Here is a 15,300-nt window from a genome sequence, read left to right as displayed (position 1 = left end):
AGACACACCAATTGCTGCAAGCCACATGCGGCGCCCCCCTCCATAGTTTATGCCTTCGGTAAATTCTCGCGGTGCTTAGGCAAAACCTTGCACGAATCACATCACAATCACTGTCACCATGCCATCGTGCTGACGTAACTCATCTACTTCCTCGACTCTCTTCTGGATCAAGAGCTTGAGGGACGTCATCACGCTGAACGTGTGCAGAACTCAGAGGTGTCGTACGTTCGTTACTCGACGGTCGGAACGAGAAGACATTCGACTACATCAACCGTATTAAGGAAACGCTTCTACTTTCTGTCTATGAGGGTACGTGGATACACTCTCCCCCTCTCATTGCTATGCATCTCCTAGATAGATCTTGCGTGAGCGTAGTAATTTTTTTTGAAATTGCATGCTATGTTTCCCAACAACTAAAATTTACTGTCACTTGTTACTATGGAAAATAATCCTTTGAGGGGCTTGTTCGGGGTATCTTCACCTCGACCGGAAGAGTAAAGAGTTGCTTCTCCACCTGATGCACCTACTGAAAATATTTACTTTGAAATTCCTTCAGGTGTGATAGAGAAACTGCTAGCTAATCCTTATACAAGAGATGGAACATTACATCCGGATATGCACCTAATCTATGTGGATGTTGTGGATTATTTAAGCTTGCAGGTATGCCCGAGGATGTTGTCAAGAAGAAGGTCTTCCCTTTATCTTTGAAGGGAAAGGCATTGACATGGTATAGCTATGTGATGATATTGGATCATGGAACTACAATCGATTGAAATAGGAATTTCATATATATATATATATATATATATATATATATATATATATATATATATATATTGGCTTCGTGAAGGAGAAAGTGACACTCAAGCTTGGGGAGGCTTAAGTCAATGTTATATTCATGCCCCAATCATGAGCTCTCAAGAGAAATTATTATTAAAAAAATTATGCTCGGCTTTCTCATAATGATCACTCCATGCTTGATACTTCTTGTACTGGTTCTTTTATGATAAAGACTATTGAATTCAAATGGGATTTATTTGAAAGAATTAAATGCAACTCTGAAGATTGGGAACTCGACGAGGGTAAGGAGTCAAGTATAAACCTTAAGTTTTATTGTGTTAAATATTTTATGAATACCGATGCTTTTCGTGATTTTAGCACTAAATATGGACTTGACTCTGAGATAGTAGCTTCTTTCTGTGAATCATTTGCTACTCATGTTGACCTTCCAAAGGAGAAGTGGTTTAAATATCATCCTCCCATTGAAGTTAAAATAGTATAACCTATTAAAGTTGAAGAAGAAACTATTACTTATAATGTTGATCCTATTGTTCCTACTGCTTATATTGAGAAACCGTCGTTTCCTGTTATAATAAAGGATCATGCTGAAGCTTCAACTGTGGTACATAAGAGTTATACTAGAACATGTACACCCCCTGAAAAAATTAAAGTTGAACCTAGTATTGCTATGGTTAAAGATCTCTTGGTTCATAATATTGATGAGCATGTTATTTACTTCTGCGGTGAAGCTGCTAGGATTGCTAAACCCGATACTAAAGGTAAACATAGACATGTTGTTGGCATGACTGTTGTTTCTGTTAAAATAGGAGACCATTGTTATCATGGCTTATGTGATATGGGTGCTAGTGTGAGTGCAATACCTTATACCTTGTATGAAGAAATTATGAATGATATTGCACCTACTGAGATAGAAGGCATTGCTGTTACTATTAAACTTGCCAATAGAGATATATATCACCAATTGGGATTGTTAGAGATGTTGAAGTCTTGTGTGGGAAAATTAAATATCCTACTGATTTTCTTGTTCTTGGTTCCCCACAAGATTACTTTTGTCCCATTATATTTGGTAGACCTTTCTTCAATACTGTTAATGCTAAGATAGACTGTGAAAAGGATATTGTTACTGTTGGTTTAGGGGATATGTCTCATGATTTTAATTTCTCTAAATTTCGTAGACAACCCCATGATAAAAAATTGCCTAGTAAGGATGAAATTATTGGTCTTGCTTCTATTGCCGTGCCTCCTAATGATCCTTTAGAACAATATTTGCTAGACCATGAAAATGATATGTTTATGAATGAAAGAAGGGAAATAGATGAAGTATTCTTTAAGCAAACACCTATTTTGAAACACAACTTGCCTTTTGAAATTCTCAAAGATGCTCCTCCACCCAAGGGTGATCCCGTGTTTGAGCTTAAACAATTACCTAATACTCTTAAATATGCTTATCTAGATGAAAAGAAGATATATCCTGTTATTATTAGTGCTAACCTCTCAGAGCATGAAGAAAAGAAATTATTGAAAACTCTGAAGAAGCACCGTGTCGCTATTGGATATACTCTTGATGATCTTAAGGGCATTAGTCCCACTCTATGTCAGCACAAAATAAAATTGGAGAAAGATCTAAACCAGTTGTTGATCACCAATGACGGAAATGGTAAGAAATGAAATATTAAAGCTTCTGGAGGCACGTATAATTTATCCTACTGCTGATAGTCAGTGGGTAAGTCCCGTTCATTGTGTCCCTAAGAAGGGAGGTATTACTGTTGTTCCTAATGATAAAAATGAATTGATTCCACAAAGAATTGTTACAGGTTATAGAATGATAATTGATTTCCACAAATTAAATAAAGCTACTAGAAAAGATCATTACCCTCTAACTTTTATTGATCAAATGCTAGAAAGACTATCCAAACATACTCATTTTTGCTTCCTAGATGGTTATTCTGGTTTCTCTCAAATACCTGTGTCAAAAGATGATCAGGAAAAGACTACTTTTACTTGTCCTTTCGGTACCTTTGCTTATAGATGTATGCCTTTTGGTTTATGCAACGCACCTGCTACCTTTCAAAGATGTATGACTGCTATATCCTCTGACTTCTGTGAAAAGATTGTTGAGGTTTTCATGGATGATTTCTCCGTTTACGGAACTTTTTTTGATGATTGCTTAAGCAACCTTGATCGAGTTTTGTAGAGATGTGAAGAAACTAATCTTGTCTTGAATTGGGAGAAGTGACACTTTATGGTTAATGAAGGTATTGTCTTGGGGCATAAAATTTCTAAAAGAGGTATTGAAGTTGATAAAGCTAAAGTAGATGCTATTGAAAAGATGTTGTGTCCTAAAGACATCAAAGGTATAAGAAGTTTCCCTGGTCATGCTGGTTTCTATAGGAGGTTTATTAAAGACTTCTCTAAAATTTATAGGCCTCTCACTAATCTCTTGCAAAAAGATGTTCCTTTTGTTTTTGAAGATGATTGTGTAGAAGCATTTGAAATACTTAAGAAAGCCTTGATTTCTGCACCTATTGTTCAGCCAGTTGATTGAAATTTACCCTTTGAAATTATGTGTGATGCTAGTGATTATGCTATTGGTGTTGTTCTAGGACAAAGAGTTGATAAGAAATTAAATGTTATATATTATGATAGTAAAACTCTAGACAAGGCCCAGATAAATTATGCTACTACTAAAAAAGATTTTTTAGCAGTTGTATTTGCTTGTGATAAGTTCAGATCTTATATTGTTGATTCCAAAGTAACTGTTCACACTGATCATGTTGCTATTAAATATCTTATGGAAAAGAAAGATGCTAAACCTAGACTTATTAGATGGGTTCTCTTGCTGCAAGAATTTGATTTGCATATTATTGATAGAAAGGGAGATGAGAACCCCGTTGCAGACAACTTGTCTAGGTTAGAAAATGTTCTTGATGACCCACTGCCTATTGATGATAGCTGTCCTGACAAACAATTAGCTGTCATAAATGCTTCTTGTAATACTCCATGGTATGCTGATTATGCTAATTATATTGTTGCTAAATTTATACCATCTAGTTTCACATACCAGCAAAAGAAAAAAATTCTATGATTTAAGACATTACTTTTGGGATGACACACACCTTTATAAAGAAGAAGTAGATGGTGTTATTAGACGTTGTGTACCCGAGCATGAACAGGAACAGATCCTACGCAAGTGTCACTCCGAGGCTTACGGAGGACACCACGCTGGAGATAGAACTGCACATAAGGTATTGCAATCCGGTTTTTATTGGCCTACTCTCTTCAAGGATGCTCGTAAGTTTGTCTTGTCTTGTGATGAATGCCAAAGAATTGGTAATATTAGTAGACGTCAAGAAATGCATATGAGAACTTTTGATGATTGGTGCTTTGATTATATGGGAACTTTTCCTTCCTCTAATGGGTATACACATATTTTAGTTGTTGTTGATTATGTTACTAAGTGGGTAGAAGCTATTCCAACTAGTAGTGCTGATCATAACACTTCTATTAAGATGCTTAAAGAAGTTATTTTTCTGAGGTTTGGAGTCCCTAGATATTTAATGACTGATGGTGGTTCACATTTTATTCATGGTGCTCTTCGTAAAATGCTTGCTAAGTATGATGTTAACCATAGAATTGCATCTACATATCATCCTCAGTCTAGTGGTCAAGTAGAATTGAGTAATAGAGAGACCAAATTGATTTTGCAAAAGGCTGTTAATAGATCTAGAAAGAATTGGTCCAAGAAACTTGACGATGCATTACGGGCTTATAGAACTGCTTATAAAAATCCAATTGGTATATCTCTGTATAAAATGGTTTATGGAAAGGTTTGTCACATACCTATCGAACTAGAACATAAGGCATATTGGGCTATTAAAGAGCTCAACTATGATTTCAAACTTTTCGGTGAGAAGAGGTTATTTGACATTAGCTCGCTTGATGAATAGAGAACCCAAGCCTATGAGAATGCCAAATTGTTTAAATATAAAGTTAAAAGATGGCATGACAAGAGGATACAGAAATGTGAGTTTAATGTAGGTGATCATGTTTTGCTATACAACTCTCATTTAAGATTATTTGCGGGAAAACTTCTCTCTAAATGGGAGGGTCCTAACAGTATCGAGGAGGTCTATCGAGGAGGTGCCATCAAAATCAACAACGCCGAAGGCACAAATCCGAAGGTAGTAAACGGTCAAAGAATCAAACATTATATCTCAGGTAATCTCATAAATGTTGAAACCAATATAATTGACACTATAACACCGGAGGAGTACATAAGGGACACTTTCCAAAACGTTTCAGACTTCGAAAAGGAATAGGTATGTGGTACGGTAAGTAAACCGACTCCAAAACTGTTCTAATAGCAATTTTTCTCTATTTTGGAATATTTAAAAATTAGGAGACTTAAAAGTAGTATGAAAGAGACATGAGGCGACCACAAGGGTGGAGGCCGCCCCTACCCCCTGGGTGCGCCCCCCTGCCTTGTGGCCACCTCGTGTGCCCTTCGGACTCCGTTTTCTTGCACGATACTTCTTTTGGTTGGTAAAAATTCATTATATAATCTCTCAAAGGTTTTGACCACTGTACCACGACAAAATCCTCTATTTTTGTTTCGAGCTGTTTTTCTGACAGATCTAAATCACCATGACGTCTCCAAGTGCAAGTTAGGGAAGAAGCCTACATCATTAACAACTCCATCATCAGCACCTCCGAAGGAAGAAACAAAAATACATGGGTATGTGCACTCCCATTGGCAACTGCCAAGCTTGGGGGAGGTGCCCTGGTATCGTATCACCATCACACCTCTATCTTTATCGTGTTTCTTAGTTCTATCCTTTTTGTTATATCTTGATATAGTAGAATAAAGTTTTAGTATGATCTAGCTTTGAGTTTTGTTTTGATCTCTATCTATGTAATCAAGTCCGCGAGTTATATATAATAAATGGTAGTTTTGAGTTGAGGGCTTTGCTATATTGCTATGATCTTAAGGGAATTAAAGAAAGAATAAAAGAAATAAAAAGATCATATGTTGATCTTATGGAGAGTAATGACTTGTGATGAATAAAATTTGTTGAGAGTTGACAAACATAGTTTTGGTCATTGTTGCAATTAATAGGAAGTAATAAAGAAAGAGAGGTTTTACATATAAATACACTATCTTGGACATCTTTTGTGATTGTGAGCACTCAATAAACTATGGCATGCTAAAAAGTTGATGTTGGACAAGGAAGACAACATAATGGGTTATGTTTTCTTATATCCGAATAGAAGTTATATTGCCATGGATCATCCAACATGTTGAGATTGCCTTTCCCTCTCATGCTAGCCAAATTCTTTGCACCAAGTAGAGATACTACTTGTGCTTCCAAACATGCCTAAACCCAGGTTTTCCATGAGAGTCCACTATACCTACCTATGGATTGAGTAAGATCCTTCAAGTAAGTTGTCATCGGTGGAAGCAATAAAAATTTCTCTCTAAATATGTATGATCTATTAGTGTGAAGAAAATAAGCTTTACACGAACTTGTGATATGGAAGAAATAAAAGTGACACACTGCATAATAAAGGTCCCTATCACAAGCGGCAATATTAAGTGACGTTATTTTGCATTAAGATTTTGTACATCCAACCATAAAAGCGCATGACAACCTATTCTTGCCTCTGCGAAGGGCCTATCTTTTACTTATATCTTCTACCCTTATACAAGAGTCATGGTGATCTTCACATTTCCTTTTTACACTTTATCCTTTGGCAAGCACTATGTGTTGGAAAGATCCAGACATATATATCCACTCGGATGTAGGTTTTCATAAAGTATTATTGTTGACATTACCCTTGAGGTAAAAGGTTGGGAGGCGAAACTATAAGCCCCTATCTTTCTTTGTGTCCGATTGAAACTTTGTACCCATAAGTATCGCATGAGTGTTAGCAATTGTGAAAGACTAAATGATAGTTGAGTATGGGGACTTGCTAAAAATCTCTTATATTGACTCTTTCCGATGTTATGATAAATAGCAATTGCTTCAATGACTGAGATCATAGTTTGGTAGTTTTCAATGAAGTTTCCGATTCATATTTTACCTTGTGAATGGATTGTTACTTTAGTATAAGAAATTATATGACAATATATGTTGTTGTTCTAAAGATAATCATGATGCCCTCATGTCCGTATTTGATTTTATCGACACCTCTATCTCTAAACATGTGGACATATTTTTCAATATGGGCTTCCGCTTGAGGACAAGCGAGGTCTAAGCTTGGGGGAGTTGATACGTCCATTTTGCACCATACTTTTATATCGATATTTATTGCATTATGGGATGTTATTACACGTTATATCACAATACTTATGCCTTTTCTCTCTTATTTTATAAGGTTTATATGACGAGGGAGAATGCCGACAACTGGAATTATGGACTGGAAAAGGAGCAAATATTAGAGACATATTCTGCACAACTCCAAAAGTCCTGAAACTTCACGGAGATTAGTTTTGGAATAAATAAAAATATTGGGAGAAGAAAGCACCAGAGGGGGCCACCAGTCAGCCACAAGGGTGGAGGGCGCGCCCTACCCCCTGGGCGCGCCCCCTACCTTGTGGGCCCCCTGGCAGGCCCTCGACGCCCATCTTCTTCTATATGGTGTCTTTTGCCCTGGAAAAAATCGGAGAGAAGCTTTCGGGACGAATTCGAAGCGCCGTCGTCTCGAGGCGGAACCTGGGCAGGACCAATCTAGGGCTCCGGTGGAGCTGTTCTCCGGGGAAACATCCCTCCGAGAGGGGAAAATCACCACCATCATCATCACCATTGATCCTCTCACCGAGAGGGGGGTCAATCTCCATCAACATCTTCACCGGGACCATCTCCTCTCAAAATCTAGTTCATCTCTTGCATCCCATCTTTGTGTCAAAACCTCAGATTGGTACATGTGGGTTGCTAGTAGTGTTGATTACTCCTTATAGTTGATGCTAGTTGGTTTATTCGGTGGAAGATCATATGTTCATATCCTTAATGATAATTAATACTCCTCTAATTATGAACATGAATATGCTTTGTGAGTAGTTACATTTGTTCCCGAGGACATGTGAGAAGTCTTGTTATAAGCAATCATGTGAATTTGGTATTGGTTCGATATTTTGATGAGATGTATGTTGTCTCTCCTCTAGTGGTGTTATGTGAACGTCGACTACATGACACTTCACCATTGTTTGGGCCTAGGGGAAGGAATTGAGAAGTAATAAGTAGATGATGGGTTGCTAGAGTGACAGAAAGCTTAAACCCTAGTTTATGCGTTGCTTCGTAAGGGGCTAATTTGGATCCATACGTTTCATGCTATGGTTAGGTTTACCTTAATTCTTCTTCCGTAGTTGCAGATGCTTGCGAGAGGGTTAATCATAAGTGGGAGGCTTGTCCAAGGAAGGACAACACCCAAGCACGGGTCCACCCACATATCAAATTATCAAAGTAACGAACGTGAATCATATAAGCATGATGAAAACTAGCTTGACAATAATTCCCATGTGTCCTCGGGCTTTGCTTTATATAAGAGTTTGTCCAGGCTTGTCCTTTGCTACAAAAAGGATTGGGCCACCTTGCTGCACCTTGTTTACTTTTGTTACTTGTTACCCATTACGAATTATCTTATCACAAAACTATCTGTTACCGATAATTTCAGTGTTTGCAGAGAATACTTTGCTGAAAACCGCTTGTCATTTTCTTCTGCTCCTCGTTGGGTTCGACACTCTTACTTATCGAAAGGACTACGATAGATCCCCTATACTCGTGGGTCATGACGGTGCATCGCTTGCAACCATGAAGGGCACCTATGTGCGTCTTGTTTCCTGGGCGGTGGCCCAGGTGGTGGGACATGCGATGCTCGTGGACTGAGCTCGCAGCTCAGGTGCAGGCGGTTAGCGGCGATGTCTGCGTGGGCAGCATGGTGGCTGGCGTTTTGACGATCTGTGGCGGTGAAGACAAAGTTTCCTGCTGGGGGTGAAAACCCTTTCTTGCTTGGCCAGGCCGGCGGAGGTGACGCCCATGTGCGTCGTCATCTTCCTGAAGTTTCCCTTGTGGTTACTCCTTTTCCCTTCGTCGTGCTCTAGATGAAGATCTAGATCCTTTGATCGGATGGTGGCGGCTCTTTGGTGTCATGTCCTTCTTGATGGTACCATCTTGGAGCTCTCGGTTTGTCATGTTTCAACTTCACCTATTCGCGGGTTCTCCAGGAAGAGCCCGCGGCTCCTTAGTGTCTAATTCATGTCGTTCGGGGTGGTGTTGTTGTAAGCCTGTGGCACCTATGTATCCAGTCTTGGGAGTGTGTGATCGTGTGTTGTGTTGTGGTTTGTGTCGATCGATGTGTTTGTTGTTGTTTTATATATAAAGCAAGGCAAAAGCCTTTTTGGGTGGGGTGTGTCTAGGTCTCAGTCGACTGAGACTTAACCAAGTCTCAATCAAGTGATATAGTATATAAAAAGAAATGAAAAAAAACTGAAAATAATTTTTTTGTATGAATTTCCATGCAAGATCAAAAGAATATAGCATCGACTGAGACATAACGAAATCTCAGTCGACTGAGACTTAGCAATTGGGTTTAGGTAAATTGTACTCATGACCTTGCACAAGGAGTGCCCGTCGTGATGTGTTTCCTCCTCCTTTTCGATTCCTGCTTTTGCGGCTTTGTCCACTGTTGTTAAGTGTAAATAAACCTTCGTCTGTACTCCTAGTGAAAACAACCATCATTGTCAAAAATGACAAAGAAAAATAAAACTCTTGAGATCGCACATACACACCTAGCCCTCGATGTCACGATCAAATTAGGCGTGGAACATAGTGCATGCGGTATCTTGGGTGTGTGTAAACATGATAGTGTACACGTATGTTTGCGCAGGTGCACGCCAGAAATAGCCGCTTTCAAACGAGCGGCATGTATAGAGCAGCGACCCACGACACACTCCCGACCACACACGCCCTGAACGAGCGGCATGTATAGAGCATGCAGCCAGCCAGCCTCTGGTCGCGCGCGCGCGTATATACTCACCCACGTCCCACTCCCATTCTCGTGATCGATCGATCGATCGGAGACCACCTCCCGGCCGGCTGGAGTGGATCGTACTCGTACGTCGACCATGGCCACGCGCCGCAGCAGCACGAGCGGCTCCCACGTCTTCTCCCTCCTCGTCCTCCTCTTCCTCGCCTCCGCCTCCCCCTCCGCCTCCCAACTCGGTGTCCGCCCCAAAGGCCCCGTCGTGGACCTCAAGGCGTCCTGCGCCAAGACGGATGGCCCGATCACCTGCAACTCCTTCCTCGGGCCCGAGCCGGACAGCAAGACGGCGGACGCGCGCGGGCTGGCGGAGATCTCCATGAGGGTCACCGCCAAGCTCGGCGGCTTGGTGGGGGCCTACGCGCGCCGCGAGCTGGATCTGGTCAACGACAACCCGACGTGGCAGTGCCTGGACGAGTGCGCCGAGGACATCGAGGACGCGCTGTCGCACCTGGACGACGCCCTGGGCGGCGTCAACGACGCCCAGTTCGACCAGGTCCGCCAGTACATCGACCTCTCCGAGCAGGACACCTGGTCCTGCGACGAGACCTGCCGGGACACGCCGCCCAGCCCGGTCAGGACCGAGCTGCTCCGCAAGAACCTCGAATTCGAGAGGATGATGAACGTTACCCGCCAGCTCATCAAGCTCGCCGACGGGGGCGCCTCGCCGGTGCTGCCGAAACCCGCTATTCTGCCATGAGCTAGATGCATAATTCACACTACCGATACACCATTCATGATGAGCATATATATATGTACGCACTCACTTCGAGTGTTACATATTAGCTATATATACATATAGCTAATATAATTGTACGTAGTACTTGTTTTATTCTGCAAAAATGTCTCTTATCAATAAATTAAACTGGTTGGCGAATAGCTTATCTCGGTCTTTCTTGACGTGTGTTTCGAGTACATAATATTGTTACAAGAGAATTCACTTACTCGCCCAACATCGTCTGTATTTAATATTTCCGCAGAAGGACATGTCACATGACCAACACTAAATTCAACAAGAATAAATTTGCACCAATGCTTGTTTGATTGTAGCATGGGCAAAACAAAAAAAACTTTTGTTTAAAAATGAGATCGATCTAGTTTATAAGTGAAACCAGGACGAAAAGAAGATTGTTTGTTACTCCCACCGTAAAGAAATACAAGAGCCGTCAGCATAGAAAATTTCAGCGGGAGTACATCATAGAAAATGAACTTAGATACCATTGTAAATATTTAAAAGTGATCCGTCAGCATTATCATTACTCCTTATGCTTAGAAATATTACAATTTTAGTTAATTTCATAATCAATTTCAAGCTTGGACCGTAAATTTTTGGATATGCTGGGTGCAGCTAGAAAAATATGGTTCTAAGGAAATACTTGCTTTCGTAGGTTGTTTTCGTATTTGCTCGATATTCTTAAGTTTCCCCAAAAAACAAAAAACTTCTCCAATTATATCCAAAAACAACATATATTTTTTATCAGAGGAGTACTTTTGAACAATAATCCAATGTTTAAACTACTATATCATTGTTATGTACTTGGTGCTCTTAACTAGGTTTTTTTTTCAACACAGTACAGACGCAGACACTCATGCATACGCGCATACACTCATCCTTATGAACGCACGCACGCCCCCTACCCATATGAGCATCTCCGAGAGGCTGAGTCGACACATCATTTTGAGATTGACGAACTCGCCACAAACACCTTCGTAGTCAACGGAGACGTCTCCTCCCACTGAACACACATCGCCGGGAGGCCTGAAATATATACAGGAAAATGCGACCACCAATGCCAAGTCTATGACTTGAATCCTGAGGGTTGGTTCCACCGCAAGTAACCTAACAATCTAAGTATAGTTTTCTCAAGTCTCATTCAAATTTGGAAAGTGCACTTTTTTAGAAAAAAAGAGAGACTAGAGCGGACGAGACTTGCCTGCTTCCCTCGTGTGTTCCCATCCGTGCTCCCGCATACGTGGCTTGATTTGATTGGAACAAAATAAGACGCGGCCCCACCCCCTTAAAATCAGGGGGGAGATGATTAGATTAGAAAGACAAAAGAAAAAAAGACCGCCATAGGATGAAATGGGATCACGGATGGGAGCATGGAGAGGGAGCAGGCAAGCCGGATCCGACTAGAGCAGGTGCAAGTTGGGATCTTTCCTAAACTGAAGCTATGGTTTTCTAAATCAAATGAGATTCATAACCTTAATCCACTTAGACATAGATAGGCTCTTTAAAATTTGACCACTAGTATGTGTAAAATTACACTATGCATGTACTGAACATGCAGAAATAATATGATTGCATTCGTTTGCAAATACTTTTATGCTATATAGTACTCCCTTCGTTTCCAAATATTTGTCTTTTTAGAGATTTCAATGGGACTATCACATACGGATATATATAGACATATTTTAGAGTGTAGATCTACTCATTTTGCTCTGCATGTAGTCACTTGTTGAAATCTCTAAAAAGACAAATATTTAGGAACGGAGGAAGTACGGGTATATACAATTCTTTACTAATATTAGGAGTGCTGATAATCCATAGTCCGCGCATTGCTCTCAAAACTCAGCCACCGCTCGCTCATAAAACACTCCTGACCACGCGCACCGAGCGGGCACATGCACATACGTACGTACATGCAGCTCTCGTCACCACTCCCAAGACAAATCGAGCCTCAGGCCGGAGCGAGTTCACCGATCGACCACGGCCATGGCGGCGCGTTGCAACACGCCTAGTGTCAACCTCTTATCCCTCCTCCTCCTCTCCGGCGCCGTCCTCGTCGGCGCCGCCGACAACTCCGTCAAGGACGCCTGCGCCAAGGCGCCAGACCAGCAGTTCTGCGCGGCCTTCCTGGCGGGCATCCCGGAGAGCAGGACGGTGGACGCGCGCGGGCTGGCGGAGCTGGGCATCCGCGCCGCTGCCAAGATCGGGGCCGCGGAGGGCACGGCCGCGCGCACCCAGCTGAACCTGGTCACCATCAAGAGCCCGCAGTGGCAGTGCATGGACTCGTGCGTCGCCGACGTGGAGGAGGCCGTCTCCCACCTCGACGTCGACAGGGGCAAGGGCGGCGTCACCGCCATCGACGACGCCAAGTTCAATGACGCGCGCGACTACGTGGAGACCGCCGAGAAGGACGGGCTGACGTGGAACTGCGACCAGTGCTGGGATGGCCTCACGGCGCCCGTCAAGACCGGGCTGCTACCGAAAGGCAACGAGTTCGAGAAGGTCATGGGGGCCGTCACCGCCCTCATCAAGCGGGCCGACGGGAGCGCCGCGCCGGCGCCGGCGCCCGGCCCGTCCTGAACTCGCCGCGAGAAATAATACTAATACCCATTCGCACGTGTTGCAGTAACGTAGTTTTTTTCGACGCAGAGTAACGTACTTCTTGATGTTCTTTTTTTCTGATCGACAAGCTTTTCTATGGTAGCTATATGTTCATCTTGATCTGTGCTTCTTTTACTTTACATCATTTATTAGCTTTGTGATCTCCTTTTGTCATTGTTGAGATATTGTTTAGTGCTTGTCCATTTGGGATATTTTATTAACGCATACAACTTTATTTTCCCGGGATCTCTGTTTTTTATTAGATAGAAAAAGGACGTGTTACATACCGAACGTGTTTGTGGTAGAATTTTCGGCAAGGAGCCCCCAGTCGTCTACAAGCCGGTTCTCAAAATGAATATTTTAATTGGCTTACATGAGTATTTACATATTTCAATTTAGGAGAAACTAGCACACATGCCCGTGCGTTGCAACGGAAGGATAAAATTACATGCCTCTAGCTTAATATAAGAATGGATCAAGACCCCAACATGTCCGTATTCTCTAGTTCAACATGGCACCCTTTAATTAGAGCGAAATGAATATATTCTTTTTTTATTGGCGCGTGCCCATAAGTTGTTTCAATTATAATTGACCGGCATATTCTCTTTTATTGACGACTGGAAGCTACCACTGTCAATAATTTATGATGTCTCTTATTCTAAACAAGCCGACTTAGTTTGATGCGTTGGATGCGGAGCAGGCCCAGTGTGGGAGTGATCGAACTCACGACCTCAAAGACCCGACCACATGTTCCTAGCCACTCAAACAAATGCGTTCTACTATCCAATGGTTAGCGTTAATATTAAAGAATCTAATGCAACGTCAGATTCGAAACTTTTTTTTGAACTTCTCAAAAACTAATAACTATGAAATGCCAAATATACTGGGCAACCCGAATAATTTTCCAAATTACAATTTTTTTAAAATTCCATACATTTCAAAAAAAGAAGAACGAAAAATTTGAACGGAACATTTGTTGAAATTCACAAACATTTCTTAAAAGCATGAACGTTTTATTAAAATACGATTTTTTTTGAAGTTGTGAACAATTTTTGGAGACGGGAACATGTTTTGAACATATGGAAGAAATTTAGAAAATATGTCTTTTAATGCAAAAATTATTTTCAATTTTTAAACATATCACTAAAACAAGAATATTTTTCAAATTTGAACATTTTTAAATCTTGCACAAATTTGGAAAAACACAAACATTTTTCAAAAAATGGGAATAATTTTTAAAATTCTGAAAAACAGAATGATCAAATTTCATAATTACAAACATTTTTTAAATAGGAACGACATTTTGGAATTCATAACATGAACTACCAAATAAACTTGGCAACATGAACAATTTTCCAAATTTTGAACAGATTTTTAAAAATTACATACATTTTTGGACAAAGCAAGAACAAAAAATTTGAACAGAACATTTCCTGAAATTCGCATACATTTCTTAAATACCTGAACATTCTTTTAAAAATGTGAATATTTTTACGTTGTGAACAATTTTTTAAAATGGGAACATATGCTAAACATGCAGAAGAATTTTAGAAAATGTGTTTCTTTAATGCAAACATTCTTCTCAATTTTTAAACCTATATTTAAAACAACAATATTTCTCGAATTTGGAACATTTTTTAGATGCATTTGTTTAAATCTTGAATTTTTGTGAAAAATACGAACATTTTATTAAAAACAGGAATGTTTTTAAAATTTGAACATATTTTGGCAAGACAAAAAATCGAAACATTTTTTAAAATAGGAACACATTTTTGTAATTCGTAACTTTTTACGAAATTGAGAATAAAATTTGAAACTGCAAACATTTTTTGAAAATTGTGGAATTTCAGATTTTGTTTAAATATATTTGCAATGGCAAAATAAAAAGAAACAGGAAATGAAAAGAGAAAGAAACAACAAAAGGAAATTTGAAACAGAACACAAACAAAAATGGGTCGCCGTGTCTTGGTCGCCCTGTACGTAGCTGAAACTATGAGCATGATTTGTTGGATGCCAAAAGTTGGCATGCCAATATTTGGCAAATACCAAATGTCGGCTAGTGACTGATTGGCTACCAACTTTTCTTACCAACCACACAAAAAGTTGCCAACATTTGGCAACTTTTGTTTTTG

At 40.4% G+C, this 15,300-nt stretch overlaps 2 protein-coding genes across 2 annotated transcripts; both read left to right on the top strand.

The window, feature by feature from the left end:
- Positions 1 to 9,874: 9,874 nt before the first annotated feature.
- LOC119306664 lies at positions 9,875 to 10,696 on the top strand. Its single transcript, XM_037582832.1, has one exon. It carries the CDS (start codon positions 9,923 to 9,925, stop codon positions 10,535 to 10,537), a length of 615 nt encoding a protein of 204 aa, XP_037438729.1. The 5' UTR covers positions 9,875 to 9,922; the 3' UTR covers positions 10,538 to 10,696.
- Positions 10,697 to 12,481: 1,785 nt separating this feature from the next.
- On the top strand, positions 12,482 to 13,147 carry LOC119306663. The gene has a single exon (XM_037582831.1). It carries the CDS (start codon positions 12,554 to 12,556, stop codon positions 13,145 to 13,147), a length of 594 nt encoding a protein of 197 aa, XP_037438728.1. The 5' UTR covers positions 12,482 to 12,553.
- Positions 13,148 to 15,300: the final 2,153 nt, after the last annotated feature.

This window comes from Triticum dicoccoides, chromosome 5B (assembly GCF_002162155.2).
Source record: "Triticum dicoccoides isolate Atlit2015 ecotype Zavitan chromosome 5B, WEW_v2.0, whole genome shotgun sequence".
In the NCBI taxonomy this organism is placed as follows: Eukaryota; Viridiplantae; Streptophyta; class Magnoliopsida; order Poales; family Poaceae; genus Triticum; species Triticum dicoccoides.
The sequence above is the reverse complement of the archived record's forward strand: the minus strand, read 5'-3'. Positions and strand labels throughout refer to the sequence as shown.